This window comes from Strix uralensis, chromosome 6, assembly GCF_047716275.1.
Source record: "Strix uralensis isolate ZFMK-TIS-50842 chromosome 6, bStrUra1, whole genome shotgun sequence".
NCBI classification, from domain to species: Eukaryota; Metazoa; Chordata; class Aves; order Strigiformes; family Strigidae; genus Strix; species Strix uralensis.
Genome location: NC_133977.1, coordinates 23,890,044 through 23,910,037, shown reverse-complemented (window position 1 = coordinate 23,910,037; position 19,994 = coordinate 23,890,044). Strand labels below are relative to the sequence as shown.

The following is a 19,994-nucleotide window of genomic DNA, read 5'->3' as shown; positions in this document are numbered from 1 at the left end:
AGTCAAAACATTAACAAAAAGCTTTCAAAACCTTGAGGAAAAAAAAAAGCAACCAAACCCAAAGTACTGATTTTCCAGCAATCTTTTTTTCCCCCTGTAAATGCTGTCTAATAATTTGAGCCAAAGAAAGACAAAACCTCACTAATTCAGTAAGCTGAATTCTCTCACAAGCTGCTTAGCTTTTATTTTTTGGAAACACATGTGGGTTCACACAGAATAGTGCTTAGTTTGTATAATTTGATGGGAGGTATGGGATAATGATGCTGGTGTGGAAATAGCAGCTAATGCATCTCTAACAAGAAAAGAAGGAAAAGCATTAGACCTCTCAGATGAAAGATAGATGCATATGGGTGCTTTTCTGCAGTCATTTCAGGAGGCTTGGGAATAGGTCCCCCTGAAAGGGTTGACTCTGAGCTCTCCTGCACGCTGTCCTCTTGAGACAGCACTTGTGATTTTCCCCAGCAGAAGGCTCTTGTACCAGGTTATGTGCTGGGCTTCTTGCTTGGGCCGGCAGGTTCTTACCTTTGGAAAGGTTTCATTGTGGGAGTTGTGACACATTTCCCAGCAAAAAATTTTAGTGAAGTTAGCTTTCCCATATAGCTACTGGATGAGGTTAACTGGGTTAAGACCCCGACTGTGCTTTGGATGTTACATTCTGATGGCCCTTCCATAGCAGAAGGTATTGGGAAACATAAAGCCAAAATCAGTGCTGGGATAGGTATACTGCAGTGACTACCCTACTTACCTACTGAATTTGTCCTAGGACTGTTAAGATTTTTCTTTTTTTGAATTAGTAATACAAGCAACTTCTGAATTAAGTAGGTCAGCTACAGAAAAATAACCAAACGAATTCAGCAATTGTTTTTGTGTGTCATGGCAGTAGATCTGTTGAGCGTCTGCTCAGAAACAAGCCTCTTCTGCTTTCACTCATCCTTGTCGTTAGAGCAAATTTAGATTGTTTCTGTTTAAAACCAGCAAGCAATGTCCAACAAGATAGACAATTGTAATCATAAATCCCTGGAACAATCTGTGTTTAGAGTGCATAAAGTAGATGAGCTGGTAAAATTTGTTCTGGATCAATCTTTCAAAAAGGGAGCCAGACTCTTCAAAACAGATTTGGCCACCTCTTTAGCACAGAGAGGAATTTTTACTGGTTTTAAGTGCCTTCCCTGGTATTTGTAAATATACTGATAGGAACCTATGAGATTTGATGGACATACTTAATTTGCAGGAATAGCTTGCTTGGGGGGTTTTTTGTTATGGAGCTCACAGTTGGTGGTGTTAGCAACATGAACAGTCTTTTATGCAAGGACTTTTTGAACTATGCTTGTGTCCAAGTGAGAGTTTTTACCAGGTTCACAGAGATGCTCTTTGTATGTAATCAGAGTATAGCACTTAGCTCAAACTAGAGTTCGTTATACTTGAAGATAACTCAGAGATGCTCTGCACACTTCACATTCACTGTAGTTTTCTCAGATTTCTCCATGTAGATGCATCCTCAGCACAAGAAGAGGAGATTCAAATTCTCATTGTGCACTGGCAAGCAATTAACTCAAATCTCTTTGTGGACATGAAAGGCTAAAGCAAAAATGCATATTCTCAGTGTTCATGGGGCTTTGTAGCCAGGGTTCTGCCTGATGGCTTCATGAAATTTTTAATCTGTTAGCACAGATCATGTAGCAGAAGTCTTCAGGGTGATTTTATGCAGATGCTTTGTGCCAGGCTGAGATACCTTCTCAGAAAATACATTGTTGGTCAGGGGGTAGATGGGCTACTTAAGTTTTGGGCTGTAATAAGAGGCGTGTCTGTTGGTCTGTAATGTGACCTACTTTTGATAAAAATGAAAGACAAAATCAAGCTGTGATCAACAAACATTTTAAAAAAAGTGTGAAAGGTACACTAGCTTAGCTCTTCTCTCTTGCACTGATGAAGATTTGCAAGTGGGCTTCCGTATTGAAGTTGGCCACAAAATAAAGTTGTTTAAGTGAGAGATAAAGCTTTCTGTGCTTGAAACTTGTCAAGGAAAAAAAGATTTTCTAATTTGGGCAAAGATTTTACAGAGCCTGTTAGCTGTTAAAATGTGTTACACCTAGACAGAAAAAGTCATTGCTTTAACAGTGACTCAGGAGGAACAAGAAGGTTGATGCAAAACTAAGAAATTACAGTAATAGGGCAGAAACTGAAATGAATTCAGTCTTTGCTTGCAATCCTTTTGGAAGGGCTTCAAGGTCAAGGAGCAGACAGGTCCCTTGCCTCAGTGCGTGTAGTTTGAAAGCTTTAAATTAAAAATTTAACAGATTTCAGAAACCTTGTTGACATACAACAGCATTTAAAACATACTGCATGTGAATGGCAGGACATCTTATTAAATCTGATAAATTAAAAAAACAATCTAAGCTTATTTCATTGGCAGTTATTCCTGGGTTTGGGGCCTAGTAAGACTTCTTGCAGCTCCATGCCTCATGATGGTGACCTATTTTAGGTATGCCAGTTTTAAATGCAGAAGTGTAAAACACCCTTTTTCATCTATGTCAAAGAACCTCGTCTTGATTTAGGTTCTCTTGAGCGGATAATCTTGTCCTTATCCTTTTGTAAAAACAGTTGGGCGTGAGTTCAGTAGCTTTTATTGCAGATTATATTGAGACAGTATAGTAAAATCAAGGATCAGATAGTAAGTTGTTATCCTTCTGCCGTAGGGAAAACAAAAAGAAAATTTATAGCAGACATTTTTGTTCATTCAGTCTGTTGCTTCCCCATTCCTGGGCCCCTTTCTTATCAGTTTATGGGGTTTGAGTTTGAGAGAGGGGAGAGAGTTGTGGAGTTTGGGTTTTTTGGTGGTGGTGGTGTTTGTGCATTTTTTTCTTTCTTTTGCTTATTTACCTCAGTAAAAATGCAGAAAGATTTATGGTTTTCAATTTCTGGATTCTTGCTGTCTTGTTCTACAGAGAATTTTGGTGAAATGAAGTGAGTTTCTAAATAAAGCAGAAACATCTGACAAATAAGCATTGCAAAGTAGTTACAATTTTATCACTTCAAAGGGCATGGAAAGGAATCCAAACCTGCTTTGAACTGGTTAATGTGTGACAGCTAACAGTATCAATTATTTTAAGACTGATACTTCTTAAATTGAAAGTTTAGAACAAGCCATTGAGTATTTTCTTAATATCTCCCCATAAGTTTTTTTTAAAAAGCATGTTTAATTACATGAATCAAATATTCATTAGCTCTGTTAGCTTAATGTTGGGGGGGGAGGGGGGTTGGAGAGGTTTTGCCCTGTTTGGAAAGCCAATTCTTGCAGAATTTTTAGGCTGTTTAAAAAACTTGTAATCCCTATTTACTTGTTGTGGGCTCTGTGGTGGTTTGAGCATCTTCAAAGCTGCTGAGAAACTGTCAAACATGGATTTGCTAAAGGGCAGCTGCCGTGGTCAGCTCGGAAATGGCAAATGACCTGCTGGTATGGAAACACTACATTCATGTGCTATAGGAGGGCCCTTACAGGCATATTTCCAGTCCCCCAGATGATTCAAGAGTTGCTATATGTTAGTTTTTGACCAAATTCAGGGCAAAGATTATATGTTGCAGGTAGGACTGTTTGATTTATAGTAAAATCCAGAGAATCCCACAAAAAAAAAAAGATTTTTTTACTTTTTTCCTCCTCCTTCATGTAATAATTTTTAAAAAAGTATTTATTTAATGCAGACTTTGCTAGTGCTAATGAACATCAGTGTCCAAGGATTATGAGGGTCAGTGCTAGCATTTCTAGTTAATTCTGGGGTTAAAATGATGTAATTTGTCAAGATGAAAAGCAGTAAACTAAAAAGGTTGCATGGTAATTAATTAGTAATGTTCAAATAGCCAGTAAAGGAGAACAGAAAGAGCTCTGTAAGTCAGTGGGGGCATTTTCCTTACTCTTTTATTAGAGGCTATCTTATCAGCGATATTGCAGTTATGTTTCCAGTTGATGTGCCCAGGACAGTTTGTGCTCATTGTGGATCTGACCTGTTCTTATTTCTAAAGAGAAACCTTTAACAGGGTGTTGAGTGCTCAGAAGGTGGAGCCAGCATATTTTTAAGCTGTAATTTTATGAACGTGAGGAATCGGACGTATAGTGTGGAGCAGTGGGAATGGCTTCTGAAGAGTCTGCGGATTTGGGGTTTTGTTTTCCCTGGGTTGATGGCCAGGTGGGATCCTTGTCTCCCTTTACGCAGCACTGTGCCCACTGCAATCACTGCAAAGACCAAGTAGTGCCCAACTGGTGTTTACTTTCCTCCACCAGGGCAAAGTTAATTTCTATTTGTTTTTTTGGTTTTTTTTATTTTTACTTCTTCTTTTTCTACTTATTCATCTGTTGTAATAGTGGCTGTCTTTGCCTAGTTGGCCTTTGTTAAATGGCAAGTGGGAAACCCAAAATGGTACTTTTACTTGTTCAAATGTACATACTTCTGGTGAAATGGTGCTGCTTTTTATGCTCTAGGGGAGGTGGGGGATCGTTTTGCAAAGGATTTCTTGAACCTTTGTAGAGAAAAACTGATGTCTGAGTTTGGGGTGGAGTATGAGGGCTTGCTGTCACTGTTGTAAATAATCAATTCGAGAAAAACAGACAGGATGCAAAATGCAAACCAGCGCTCGCTTTCAAGGGGTATGGGACACTCAGAAATGCCTGTCATGGTCAGGCAGTCGGTGCAGTATTTATGGGCCTGCAAAGGCTGAGTGCTTTCCATTCTGGTGCTCTGCAGTAACCCACGTTATCTGAACTGGCTGGCTGTGGGCTTTTTGGTTTGGTTTTGTTTTTAAATGTGGCTTTAGACTGTGAATGAGGAAGCTGCCTTTAAAAAGGTTCTTGAATTCTGAGTTTAATTCCCTTGTTTATGTTGGTCTTTCATTTCTGGATCCAGAATAGATGGGGCTGCATTCGGCAAAAAATGCTTGTCCTTTAATTTCTGTGTAGTTGAATACCAGCTTTCAATTCAGCTGTACTGGAATCTGTTGAAAAAGAGATATTAGTGTGGTGTTTGTTCAGATTTACATGTTTTAAAGGGAAAAGCTGCCAATATACTTAATTCTGCTTTCCTTACTCTTTCACAATAGTTCTTCCCTCTTAATTGCAGTACCTTATGCAATAAATAGTCCCATGGGTTTCAGTAAGACTGCTTAGGGAATTGAATACCACAGCATTAGCAGAAATGGAAAAAATGAATAGTGCTTTTAAGAAGTGCAACATTTGGCAAAATGCTTATAGTTTGTACATGTATCAAACATTAATTCTGTTTTGTTTACTTATGAATCTATTTAAATTATTACAGAAAACTATCAGTGAGAACTATGTTAATGATGCTTTTTAGGGCACCTGGTGTGACATTTGGGATCCTATTGATTAAATTCTACTTTAAAATTCTATTTTAACTCTGAAAAACAATTTTTATACTGCAAAATAGAGTTTGAATTCATTAAATTTTTCTATGAAAAGTAAAAAAATATCTCTTAAATTTTACCAGTTCCACCAAAGGCAATCACATGGACATGTCTCATACACACTTGATTTGGTAGTCAGACCTGCTCAGTATTGCAAGCATATAAAACATTTCTGTTAAAATTGCTTTGTTTCTCCTGAGTGTCCTAATAGGAATTAATAATCCCTTGAGGGGATTTTTTTAAAGCTTTTTTCAAAAGTGGATAAAGACCACAAGAGAGTATCAGGAGAGAGACCTTTGAGTTTAAGCTTTTCTTGTCCCTTCCTCCCTGACATACCTGGCCAAGATCATTCTGTGTTTTGCAGCTGTGTACCCCGTACACATCCTTACTGTGGTTTTGCTGTCCTTGTGGACAAGCGCTGGTTTGGGTCACGTGCCCATTCCTCCAGTGCATGTGAAAAACATAAGCAGCAAAGGAGGAGAAATTTGTATTCCTGTTTAGAAAATACCAGATTGAAGCAGAAAATGTTTTGGTTTAGGTAATAGGTATAACATCAACATACAATTCTATTCTCTTTTTAAAATCTAGACAAACACTGTATCTGTGCTTTGTCCTGGATTTATCTAGGCTGTTCATTAGCAAGGCATGTCATTTGAAGAATGGCATTTAAGCAAGCCTAGCTGGTTTGCTTAGATAAATGAAGATCAGCTCAGCATGAAGCTTGTTGGAATTGCTCCTTGTGGAATTATTTTAACTGGGACTTTTTTTAATCTGCTTTTGAGTTTACTAAATTACTTTTATTTTTCTTTTAAGTTAGCATGTTTAGGGAACTGCCTTTCTATTGGAGTTATATCATGGCTATCTCATTCCTTCACTCAGCAGAAAAGCAAAACAGAAGTTGAAAGATACGTGTGTTTAAAAAAAAAATCAACCAAACAAAAACCCCACATCCTACAAACAAACAAACAAAACCTCCCAAATCAAGTCTTACTTCAAAGGAGATTGACTTTGCAAGTGCTCAGAAAATCCATCTGAAACTATTTTATTTTTATTTTTGTGTTTATTTAGTGAATGTTGCTTGATCTTGCTGTTGATGGTGAAGGCTGAGCTTGGGTTCCTCCGTGAATGCATGGAGCTGATGAAGAAGTTGTCTTTCTTTTATTTGTTTTTATTCCGCTTATAGCACTCCTCTGCCCTGCCTCTGCTTATAAGTGTTTCCCTATAGGGCCTTGTAAAATTAGGCCGAACACTGATTGACATCCCCTTCACTGTCTGTCTTAGGCTTGACTCTTGTCTGGCTCTATTTTCTTTTCAGGAAATTGTTCGAATTTCTTTAATGGAGAAGACTGGAATTTTGGGTGTTTTTCAGCTTTTTGATACAAAACATGGACATAGATGTTAAGATTCTTAGCCCCTCTGTTACATGGCTAGAAGTGTTTTACAACTCCTTAGAATTAAAATCTAAATTTCTGAAATCAAACTCTATGAGCAGTTTGTTAGCTTCTTCAGCTACCTTTTTGGTTATCAGCTAACAGCGATGGCCAGCACTGTTTTGGTTATGTCAGTGTTGAACTAGAGAATACAATTCTCTCTTCTTTGTCATCTTATACTTTAAGTAATATACATGTTTCCAGTGTAGCTAGATTACAGTGTGTTTATATATAACATGTACAGAGCTTATATGCTTCTGTTTCATAAGCAGAAAACTGGACTGCTTTCTTCTCCAGCTCAGCAATGAAACTGGTATTGTCAAAGCTCTTAACCCTAAAGCAGGGATTTGACACCTGATGCAGTGCCATTGATGTAGTTGATGCTATGGAGCTAGCAGTGTGGTTGCAATCTGCAGCCAATCCAGATTGCGACCAAACTTTTACAGAATGTAGTAAGTTGTTTTTTTTTTTTCTCTTACAACACACAAGGATCAAATAGTGAGTTCACTGATACACTGCATGTGTCTTTGGATATATGGCTTCACACCCCCCTCGCAAATAGTCACCAAAATGATTTCAGGCTATTGAATTGTCTTTCATGGTATGGGATTGGTATCAATGTATGAAGAATGTTTCCTTGGAAAAACAGGGAAAACAAGGTGATCTGGCATCACCCATCTTTCTTTACCAAATGCTATTGCTATAACCACTGTAACTTTGCTTAGGACTTCTCTTTCATCAGCTGTGCTGTCTTAAACATAGTAGAAACAGCAGTTGTAGCTTAAAATGGTGCTTAAAATGGGGCTTGTATGTGGATAAGAATTCCATGATTTTTAGGAGCTTGTGGTCATTCACCTGTGTAAATGTGGAACTACTTCTTAACTACTCAATTAGTTGTTTTGGTCCCTGCTGGCAAATGAATTTTTAAGAAATGGAAGTTTTTTTAAGTGGAATCAAGAATTACATAGTTCAAAGATGGCAGAAGTTCATACTGTTCATATATGAATGTGATTCCTATACAGACTTTGTAGCTTTCATGGGGATTCCAGGGTTGAACTCATAGTTAATGATAGTTAGATTTAGTTTTTTATGAGTGGAATGGTGGTCTTTGAGTATGTAATACAAGCTCTGTAATTCATATCTAGAATGTATCAGAGACACCCAGTTTATAAACTGTATGAATTTATGGATTGGTGTTTGGATCTGTGACAGCTTCATGTTTTAGCAGAAGAGTTTGGAGGATGAGCAGTCTTTGAGGCATAGCTCAACACTGTTTAAACTTTATGGTTTAGAAAATTGTATTGACTGGGTAGCTTAAGTGCTTGCTGCCTTTAAGGACTTTGTTTGAATTTCCACTGTGCAAAAGGAGTCCTGAGGCAGTAGCTACTCTTGAAACTGATTTATGAAAAAGGCTCTATTTGGAGGAGAATATTATCTGCTCCTCATCTCTGCAAGCTGCCCTGCTCTTTTCATTAGTTGGTGCTTCTCTAGGAGGCATTCCTCTCATGTTTTTGTTCTATACTTATTTTTTTTTTCAACATGAAAGAAAATCCTCTGTTTTATGTGCTTGGAGGAGTTCCTTTCATCCTTCAGAGTGATGTTACTTATTTTGCAATGTAATTGCCTGTATGAGCTTGCTTTAGAGCTGTAAGGCTAAGTATTGTTTTTGTTGGCAGGGTTATAATGTTTGCGCATTTACCACATGTCATTGATTGATAACAGTAATGAAGTAAATAACCGAAGGATTTCACTTGTTTTCTTTTTTCATTCTTCTGTTTCTCACAGGTTCATTGCTAAACCATGTGCCTTAGGCCTTAAAGTCCAAGCCAATGGACCACAGAAAGCTCAACCTAATGCTATCCTGGAAAAAGTTTTCACAGCTATTACAAAGGTAGAGTATTTAACTAAAATATTTACCTTATAAAGTGGGATATGGCAATATAAATGATGTCTGAACATAACAAAGCTAGCTGTGAAAAGCAGTGCTGCATTCTTACAGCTAAAATCAGAACATACAAATGTCAAAGTTGTCATTGGTATGCCAGCTTGATCAGTTGTGCATCCCTTTGTGACGTCTCCTGTAAGCTTTTAATCAAAAAAAGTTGTTACAGAAACACGTTGTAGGTGCCATATGGCCACCTACTTTTTTTTGCTTCTTATCTTTTAGAAATTTCTACAAAATTGTTGGGGTTTTTTTGAAAAAAAGAGTGAATTGTGAGCCAGTAAGATTCGCCTTACTGTGTTTTCCATGAAACTGCAAGGCTACTCCTTCTAGGGGAACTGCCTGAGCACAGGGTGCTGATGGATTGCTGGTGTCTCATCTTTTTACGTTGTGATGAATGTCTTTTGAAATTGGGGGGTAGGGGAAGAAGCTAGAAAAGTGGGGGTAACTGCCTGAATAATGTTGTAGAGTTTACAGATTATTTCTGGTACAATACAAGTTTTTTCCCCCACCACTTAGGTTTCTGTCTCTACAGCTCTCACTGTATGACATCTCAACTATGTCATCCTGTCTGTGCTTTTGAAGCGTCCTATGCTTTCCTGTAGTAGTGAGGAGTGATCATGTGTCCTTTAGCATCTCCTGAAGATCTTGGTGGTCAGCTGCTTTGTAGCAAAAAGGCCTGTAGGAACTTCCCAGTCCCACCTTGGCTTCAGGCTGCAGCTGGGCACACTGCAGGAAAGGCATCAGCATAAATTTCAGAGAGTATTAGAGTCATAGAGGGCAAACTTAGGTTCAGTGTCAAGGAGTGAATGTGCTGTGAATCTGTCTTGCTTGTGTGTCCTCCCTATTCTGAGATCACCATGGCACTTGGTGTGATTTTTGTCCTGTTTTCAGGGAGGGAATCACACATACCTTGTTTCTAAATGCTGCGGCACATGTGCTCTTGCCCAGACTCAGCTGGAGGAAGAATGGGATTTTTGTTTGGTTTTTGTTTTTTTTTTTTTTAATTTTTCCTTTCAGAATCTGCTAGTCTGACACAGTGCCTGAGTGTGTGAAGTGATCTAACTAATGCCCTGTGAGTCATGGTAGGAGCTGGCACACACATCTTCCAGTACCCAAGTGCACGGAGATGAGTGGGAAGAGCTCCAAAGGAAAGTATCTACTTTCCTGCAAGAGTTTGGTAGGGCTGTCTGGTAGCTGCTCTCAAAGAAACTGTCTAATTTAGCTAGCTGCCTTTTTTGAGTCACGTGCAGCAGTTCTCTCTAGTCAAATTCCCAAGAGCTGCATCAATCATTTAGTTTTTCTAAAGTTACAGAGAAATGGCTTTTCTTAACCTTCCATTGAGAAACTAATGGCTACTTTGGGTAACTAAAAAACTGGGGTTTTTAACATGGATGGCAAATATTTCACTCTTCTCTTGTCTCATCATTTCCCTTCCCCTTCCTTCTTGTCTTTTTCTGGAGGCTGATAGATGAAACTTCAGCCTGATGAAAGCTTTGCTGTTTTACCTCTTGCAACATTTAAAAAAGTCTTTATCATGACAGCTCTTGTATCTCATTCAATGTATGTAACTGGCTTGCAGAAATAAAGCTAAAGCTCCAGAAAACAGATTGTCCAAAAGCTTTTTCTGTTTCTTTAAAAGAGAATGTGATCAGGAGAAATATATAAATAGCCCTCATACAGTATTGTACATGTAGAAAACTGCTCTTCTCCCTAAAGTGGTCAGATTAAGGACAGACTCATCTTCTTTTGCCTTACCTCTGCACTGTTTTGCAGCCGCTCTAATGGAGTGAGAGTTCCACATTTGCTGCTTTTGGAGAATAATTGTGTGTAGCTAATTTTACAGAAAAAGATTCTCTCTCCCTGTTGTCAAGGTGATTTTCCTATTGCAGTTGTCACTTTGTTTAATGACCTCATTTTTAAACAGTAACATGCACAAACATGGGAATAGATCTTCTTTCCATGTCAGTCAAACAATCTTCACTGCTGCAGCAGTCAATAGGACAAAGATCCTGAATCAGGAGGATGGATCAGGCATAGCATGTGTCAGGCAGGGGGTTGTTTGTAAGCCCCACTGCTCAAGAAATTCATGGCATTCTATCCCTACTTATTATCACTTTACAAGTTTCAAGCAAGATTTCATCCCATTTTCCCCTTTAAGTTTCTTATTAGTAATAACCTGCATGCAATATTACAGCATATGTCCTTCTATATTAATAATAGTCTCTGTAAATGTATTTTGATGTGGATCTGCCAGCAGAGATTTCTGTGAAAGTAATTTTATTTCTATGTATCCATGTGTCTAAAAGGTAGCCTCTAAGACACTGAGAGGCAATTATACAGTGATTCTAAATTTAAAGTGAAGTTACTGCAGTTGGTCAAAGAAATAATTTTTATCCTTCTCTGTTATGTAGCATCCAGATGAGAAGAGGCTGGAGGGCCTCTCCAAACAGCTGGACTGGGATGTGCGCAGCATTCAACGCTGGTTTCGACAAAGACGCAACCAGGAAAAGCCCAGCACTCTTACGAAGTTCTGTGAGAGCATGTAAGGATGAACGTTCTCTTCTTGAGTCTTATTTAGTCTTTGTCCTTACCAGTTTTCCTCCTTGTTCTTCATGAGTATTTTTGTAGAGGGGTAGAAGATTATATGAATTGGTAGAATATAACTTCTTGAATGAGAAAAACAATCATCTTTCTGCTGAAGTAGTCAAATTGTACTTGTCTTGTACTTTCAATAGTGAAAAGCTTTCAGAAATCATGTGGTTGTGATTCTGTACTGTCAGGGTGCCAGCCTGATCCTTTGAGACAAATCACCTGGTGTTAGGGTGGGAAGCTGTCTTCACAACACAACTTTTAGCTATACAAACTGGCAGAGATCTGAGGTAGAGAAGTAAAGATAAAAGCCGATTGGGTTGTTAAACCCCTTTTTTGTTTTTTCTCGTCCCACGCTTATCCCCTTTACTAGCCCATTTCCTTGGGTGCACTGAACTCTGAGAAGCTGGAGGCTCCTATGCTTTCTTTAGAAAGTTATTTTTCACCTGGCAGGGTTTACTTCTAAGGAAACTTTCCCAGCACCCAGCTGCTCTTCAAACTGGTTATTTACGAAAAGGTCGTTTTTCTAATTAGACTCCATTGTTTCTAGTATCTGAGTTACATTTCCATGCCAGCTGGATGGAACATATTAATACTTAATCTGCATTGAAAGAGCATGGAAAATTAAATCTACTTCAAATGTTGATGTGTTTTTCTTAAAGGAGGACTGATAGACATTGAATTCGTAACAAAACACAAAAACCACCACTAGTTTATTTGAAAGACTCATTAATTCCAAGATATAGCCCTTTGGTATTGCTGGATGTTGTTCCTTTGATGTGGAAGGTCATGCATTTAAGGCAAATTTTACATGCTCCAAATCAAGAGACTTGGCAAATATTGCTGAGGTAGAATCACAGAACCGTCTAGGTTGGAAAAGACCTTGAAGATCACCTAGTCCAACCATTAACCTAACACTGACAGTTCCCAACTACACCATGTCCCTCAGCGCTATGTCAACCCGACTCTTAAGCACCTCCAGGGATGGGGACTCCACCACTGCCCTGGGCAGCCCATTCCAAAGCCTAACAACCCGTTCTGTAAAGAAATGCTTCCTAATATCCAGTCTAAACCTTCCCTGGTGCAACTTGAGGCCATTCCCTCTTGTCCTATCGCTTGTTACTTGGTTAAAGAGACTCATCCCCAGCTCTCTGCAACCTCCTTCCAGGTAGTTGTAGAGGGCGATGAGGTCTCCGCTCAGCCTCCTCTTCTCCAGACTAAACAACCCCAGTTCCCTCAGCCGCTCTTCGTACGACATGTGCTCCAGACCCTTCACCAGCTTCGTTGCCCTTCTCTGGACACGCTCGAGTGATTCAATGTCCTTTTTGTAGTGAGGGGCCCAAAAATGAACACAGTAATCGAGATGTGGCCTCACCAGTACCGAGTACAGGGGTAAGATCATTTCCCTGTCCCTGCTGGCCACACTATTTCTGATGCAAGCCAGGATACCATTGGCCTTCTTGGCCACCTGGGCACACTGCTGGCTCATGTTCAGCCGGCTGTCAATCAACACCCCCAGGTCCCTCTCTGACTGGCAGCTCTCCAGCCACTCCTCCCCAAGCCTGTAGCGCTGCTGGGGGTTGTTGTGGCCGAAGTGCAGCACCTGGCATTTGGCCTTATTGAAACTCCTACAGTTGGCCTTAGCCCATCGCTCCAGCCTGTCCAGGTCTCTCTGCAGAGCCTCCCTACCCTCGAGCAGATCAACACTCCCACCCAACTTGCTGTCAGCTGCAAACTTGCTGAGGGTGCAGTCAATCCCCTCGTCTAGATCATCAATTAAGATGTTAAACAGGAGTGGCCCCAAAACCGAGCCCTGGGGGACACCACTTGTGACCGGCTGCCAACCGGATTTAACTCCATTCACCACAAGTCTTTGGGCCCGGCCATCCAGGCAGTTTTTTATCCAGCAAAGCGTGTGCCCCATCCAAGCCACAAGCAGCCAGTTTTGCGAGGAGAATGCTGTGGGAAACGGTGTCAAAGGCCTCACTGAAGTCAAGGTAGACAACATCCACAGCCCTTCCCTCATCCAATAAGCAGGTCGCCCTGTCATAGAAGGAGATGAGGTTTGTCAAGCAGGACCTGCCTTTCATAAACCCATGCTGACTGGGCCTGATCATCTGGTTGTCCCACATGTGTTGTGTGATGGTACTCAGGATGAGCTGCTCCATCAGCTTCCCGGGCACCGAAGTCAAGCTGACAGGCCTGTAATTTCCTGGATCATCCTTCTGACCCTTCTTATATATGGGCGTCACATTGGCCAATTTGCAATCTGTCAGGACCTCCCCAGGCAGCCAGGACTGCTGGTAAATGATGGAAAGCAGCTTGGCGAGCACCCCAGCCAGCTCCTTCAGCACCCTCGGGTGTATCCCATCCAGTCCCATAGACTTGTGTATGTCTACATGATGCAGTAGGTCACTGACTATCTCCTGGAATACGGGGGAGTCGTTCTCCCAGTATCTGTCTTCTAGCTGAGGAGACTGGATTCCCTCAGTACAATTGGTCTTGTTATTAAAGACTGAGGCAAAGGCGGCATTAAGCACCTCAGCCTTTTCCTCATCACTTGTTACCATGTCTCCTCCTGCATCTAGCAGAGGATGGAGGTTCTCCCTGGTCTTTCTTTTGCTGCTCACATACTTATAGAAACATTTCTTGTTGTCCTTGATTGCTGAAGCCAGATTAATTTCCAGCTGGGCTTTAGACCTCCTGAGCGTCTCCCAAGGGATCCTGTCAAGCAGGTGCCTAAACAAGACAAAGTCAGCCCTTTGGAAGTCCAGGATGTCAGTTCTGCTTCCCCCTCTCCTGGCCTCTCTAAGAATAGAGGCTATTATTTCATGATCACTGTGCCCTTGTCGGCCTCCAACCGCCACATTGTCCACCAGTCCTTCTCTGTTCACAAAGAGGAGATCCAGCAGGGCACCTTCTCTGGTTGGTTCACTCACCAGGTGCGTCAGGAAGTTGTCTCCCACACATTCCAGGAATCTCCGGGACTGGTCCCGCTCTGCTGTGTTGTATTTCCAGCAGTTGTCTGGGAAGTTAAAAGTCTCCCACAAGAATAAGGGCAAGCGATCGTGAGATTTCTCCTAAATGCCTATAGAATATTTCATCCACCTCTCTGTCCTGGGTGGGTGGCCTATAGTAGACTCCTACTACAACATCTGCCCTTTTGGCCTTCCCCCTGATTCTAATGCAGATGCACTCCACCCTGTCTTCACTACACTTGTACTGAAAGCAATCATAACAGTCCTTAACACACAGCGCCACCCCACCACCTCTCCTTCATTGTCTATTTCTCCTAAAGAGCTTGTAGCCATCAATTGGCGCACTCCAGTCATGGGAAACATCCCACCATGTTTCTGTAATAACCACTACATCATAATTTTCCTGTTTCATCATGGCTGTTTGTTACCCATGCTGTGTTCATTGGTATACATGCACTTCAGATGGGCTGATGTTTTGCCCCCTTCCCCCTTCAAATCTAGTTTAAATCTCTGTCAATGAGCCCAGCTAACTCCTGCCCCAAGATCCTTTTCCCCCTTTGGGACGGGTGCATCCCATCTAATGCCAAAAGGTCTGGCGTCCTCTATACTAACCCATGATTGAAAAATCCGAAGCCCTGATGGTAACACCAGTCTTGGAGCCACAAGTTCATCTGCTGAGTTCTCCTGTATTCTTCTTCATCCATCCCCACAACTGAAGGGATGGAGGAGAACACAATTTGTGCCCCCGGCCCCTTAATCAGTTTCCCCGAGGCCCTGAAATGTCTCTTCATTGCTTTAGGACTTCTGGTAATATCGTCGCTACCTACCTGAAAAACCAAGAGAGGGTAGTAGTGGGTCGCACTAGTGCAGGGAGTTTTGCTGTGAGGTCCTTGACCCGGGCCCCAGGGAGGCAGCAGACTTCCCTATGAAGCAGGTCTGGTCTGCATATTGGGCCTTCGACACCCCTCAGAATGGAGTCATTCATCCCCTCTCCTCAGCAACCCATAAACAAGTATTGGCTTTATTACACACTGCTGGTCAAGTAGTTGTGTTACTGCTGGCTTAAAACTCTAGTTACACTTTTTGTTAGCTGGGAAAGAAGTGTTAGGTGGAAATGTCAGCAGAAATAGAGGAAGCCTATCTAAGTTAGAAAGCAAATCCTACTTAATCTTGTTTTCTAAAGTTTCTCTTTTTTTTATTCCTAACAATTCTTAAATTATGTTTTTAAGAAATTGCAAGTAAAGAAATCACAAAAACATTGCAGACCATCCAGAGAGAGAGAGAGGATTGTGTGTGTGTGTGTGTGTATACATATAAAAAACCCCAACTTTTGGAATATACTGTTGTATCACTCATGCAGGTTTCCTAAATATATTTCATACTTTTTCCTTTTGTAGGTTTACTAAGTATTTTCCTTAAACTTTATTTTCCTGTTCACAATATGGTCCTGAATAAATAATGTGTTAAGGCATTTTTTTCTAAAGCCAAACCATAGATGAAGTGTTATTCAAGTAGCAACTGATACTTTCAACTAAGGACTGAATAGGAGAGAAATCAGAAGAATTACCGTTCAGCATATTGCCTCTCTGGCTCAGAGAATTAGAGTCCTTTATTTTAGAAGAAGGAAGATGAATTGTCTGAAGATAATTGCCCTTTAATAAACAGAGGAACTTAACTGTCAGAATGCTTAAGTCCTTTCCTTGGTATTTGCAGCTAAAATCCACCCTACTTAATATTTAATAAAGCCAGGCAGGGTAAGATTATGGATAAACCTAGTCATCCTTTTGCCAGCAGCTGGTGGTCTTAGGGTTGCTAATTTCTGAGATCAGTGAAGAACAACCTTTTTTCTGCAAGGGTTCTAGCTCTTAATGTACACATTTGACTGCTTAACTTGTAGGAAAGGCTGTGAAATCTTGGAAGAAAAGTAAAACTGTATTACTGCTAGAGCTAGCGTATTTGGGCGGTATATTTGGCTGCTTCTATAAGTCAGGTCAAAGACTTAACTCTCTTGCGTTAGTGCCAGCAGATTTGGGCTAGAGGTAGAAAGAACTTAAACGTACCATGAAATACAGGCACAGATAGGAAAGTTATGGGTGCTGAACTTGCTCCTTCATGGCATACATTATGGAAAAAGCGTACAGATGAGAGCTATGGATGCAAACTGGAAGGTAAGGTGAAGCTGTAATGAATGCCATTAACTTACACTGACAGAATTAAGGGCCAGCTTCATTTAGAGAGTGCCACTGGGCATTACTGCAATATGTGTACTTAATAGAGATGATAATACTCGTCCAAAAAGAAGCAAGGTGGTGTAAATATAATAAGTGGATAGTTCAGGTTCTCTCTGCTTGTGGTTTGCAGAAGGTGCAGTGGTAGTTGCCTCTCCATCTCGATATGTACATGCTGCTGTGAGAATGTGGTGTTATCCAACTGACCATGTGTGCATTGCCCTGATAGCATTTGCAGTGGTGCAGTGTGTGCCACCAGCTGTTCTGTCACACATGCTGGATGGAGTTGTTGGCAGGTAGTCAGAATAGCACAGGGAAGCCAAGGATACCCTTTTCTCCCTTCAGTGTGGGTGTTAAACAGTTGTCTAGTTAAATCTATCCATCAGGGCACTAAGTGAGGTTCTTCAGTATGTTTGGAGCAAAGAAATCCTTCTGTATGAGGTCTATAGCCTTTTAACAGCTATTGAATTAATGGGCTGGCTTTTTGGATGAAGAGTACATCTATGGCAGCTGCTTTGGAGCTCCAGACTGCATAAAGCACGTGTTCCCTTGACAGTTGTGGGAAGGGGAGCGCTCCAAGTCTTCAGTAACTGGGGTACCAGTGGAGAATTTCATAGCCCTTACAGAGAACAAAATGTGCCCTTATGTAATAAGCAGGCACAGAGCAAGCAAAATGACAGTGATCACCACCTACACTTTCAACTGTTGAGCTGCTGTTGTCCTTCCAGAGAAGACTTCAGTTTTGCTGGCAACTGCATTGATTGACTGTAACTTGGGAAGAAAAGTGACAGAACCCACAGCAAATGTGGAGCTGCTTAAAAAGAGCTCCAACTCTTTTTACATGGAGACGATTCAGTTTACTGCTAGAAGTGTTCCTTGGGCCCAGAGTGGCTTTTCCATGATGCAAAGGAGAAGGCAGCTATGCCAGAAGGGCTGTAGGCCATTTCTGACTGCCTTATCTTTCTTGCCAAATGAGTAGTGTGGGTACTATCTAAGGTAGAGGAGCTTCAGTAGGACAAAGGCTGAGAGTGAAACTCAATGATAAACATGCTTGGCTGGCATGAATGACACCCAGGATCCAGGCCCAAACAGACTAAAACAGTGACTTAATCATTAGGTTCTTGTTCCAGATTACTCACTTTCTCTACCCCTTCCCTTCTTTTTCTTTTCAAGCAACTTCAATTCTGGTCCTAAACAGAGTACAGAGAAACTCCAAAACCTACACATTTTCTGTTTTCAAAATGGAACAATTTCTTTTCTGCCAGCCTTTGTCAGATGTCCTGGGCATTAGCAGATGGTGGCTATATGAAGAAAAAGGCAATAATAAAATCTCTTGTCTCTAGACACTGTTTGTGCCACAGCATTGTAGTAAAAATAGATTACTTCTCAGGGATTTTAACCAGAAATCGCCCCATAGAGTTTTGTATGTCAGTCTGAAAGAGAAGGCACCATTTGATTGTCAGAGCTGTGGAGACCACTAATGGTGAGATTTCAGTGGTATCACGTCCCTGCTTAAGATTTCAGATGTTATAGTGATAAGTACCTATATGAAATATGAAATAAATAATTTCACCAAATGATGATTCATGATCCAGTATTAGTCAGAAAGACAGTAATAAATGGGGTGCTGAGGATTATTTTGCTAGCAAGTCAATGAGTTGTTTCTCAGGGATTTGGTGATTCCGAGATGAAACTTGGAGTTAACAGCAGAGTGTTTGTAGTCACTAGGAAAGACATCCACCTAGTATAACCTCGAATTGTAATGCTCAGGCACTTAGCTTACTCTATTAGCTGCAGGGGAGAGTCTGTCCATAGCTTTTCTTCCTCTTGTGGGAATTCAGGCAGTTTTGCTCCTTTCCTCAACTTGGAAGATGCAAGGTGGATAAAGGAGAAGAACAAGTAGTGAACTGAGTGTGCGAAGTGGACTTTTTCTACTGCCACGCATTTCTGTTGCTTTTTATTCCTTTCTCTCTGTCCCCATGTCACAGTCTATCATCAAGGAAAGACAAGCTTTCTCCCAAACCAGAGTAGGATAAGGACCTTGTGCTCAGCACTGTGAGTATGCAGCACATGAGGAAACACAGAAAGTGGATTACCTTGAATCTTTTCTGAAGCTTGTGAGGTTTCTGTGTTATTCACAGAGAGTATCTGCAGTACTTTACAAGGCTAAAAGTTGTTTCTGCAGAGGACTATCAATCTATTTATAGCCAGGTGATATAAATTGGATCAAATCCTCTACTGACTCTGCTGGAGCACAGTTCTAGCACAGAAATGTATTTTTTTAAAAAGATTTAAAAGGGAAAAAAAAGGCACCTGACCACAAATCAGTTCCCAAAAATGTCTTAAGGAAGAATGTTGTATCTGAGTATAGTGGAATGGGAATTCCAGGTGTGGAATATCCCCCACAGTAGTGGGGAAAGGCCTCCAAGGTATGCTGGGGATGGCTGGGAGGATGTAACTCTTAGAAGACCATGAATGGTGACTTTGCTGATTGCCAGACAGAATACAGGATCCAAGAATGTCTTTATTAATGTCTGATGTGTCAGAAAGCCAATGCAGTGGTGATTCCCAAACCACTTCCAGTTTCTTCCCAGTTTTAGTGTATTGCACTGCTGCTTACACTACCAGTGCGTAGGCATGTCTGCTTTTCTCTTAGGCTAAATAGTATCGAAAGAGCAAACATCCTGTCCTCCTCCCTTGTTGACCAGAGCAAAGGGAAAGAACTTGTGATGCCCTAAGTTATTAGCCTGGAACTTTGGAATGTCATCAGGCTTATGACTTGCCTGTCCTAGTAAGCAAGATGTTTATTGGAGACATTTACATAGTTTTCAAGGTGTGGCTGGCAGAAACATATGGCCAAGAGAGTTTTTTGAGTTTATGCAGTGGTCTGCATGTGAAAACATGGAAATGTGCAGACTGAAGAGCAAAAGATTTTTTTCTCCTCATTCTTCTCTAGAATAAGCTTGGATACTAAAGTATTTGTAAGTGGGGTTTTGATGTAGGGAAGAGAAGAGTCTCTGTCTCATCTCTGAGCCAGAACATACTCTTTCTCCTAAGGAATTGAAACTGTGTTTATGCTCCTTGCTTTTGGGGAGATTTTATCTATCTATAGGTGTATATATATGTGTGTGCACGTGTATGTGTATAGATAGAGACAGATATATACAGAATATATTTTTTGCTTGTCATGCACATTTGTGTGAAAATTTTATGGGCAGTTTGCAACTTCTTGGCCATACTGCTTTTCTCAACTAGCAGAGTAATTCTCTTCTACAAAATTGTACTGAAAAATAACTATGCAAGGGAAAGAAATTGAGACAGCTGCTTGGTTGTTGAAAATCTGAACTGTGCTGATACAAATCTTAACAAAGTGCACAAAATGATTCATCAGTCTGTGCTTTGTGTGTAGCAG

At 40.8% G+C, this 19,994-nt stretch overlaps 1 protein-coding gene across 2 annotated transcripts in view; it reads left to right on the top strand.

The window, feature by feature from the left end:
- CERS6 (ceramide synthase 6) overlaps positions 1–19,994 on the top strand; it is a 135,679-nt gene that overhangs the window by 31,739 nt on the left and 83,946 nt on the right. For both annotated transcript variants that reach the window (XM_074873302.1, XM_074873301.1), the window contains exons 2-3: positions 8,628–8,733; positions 11,199–11,329. In XM_074873302.1, coding sequence (XP_074729403.1) covers positions 8,628–8,733; positions 11,199–11,329 — 237 coding nt within the window. The remainder of the gene's footprint in view (positions 1–8,627; positions 8,734–11,198; positions 11,330–19,994) is intronic.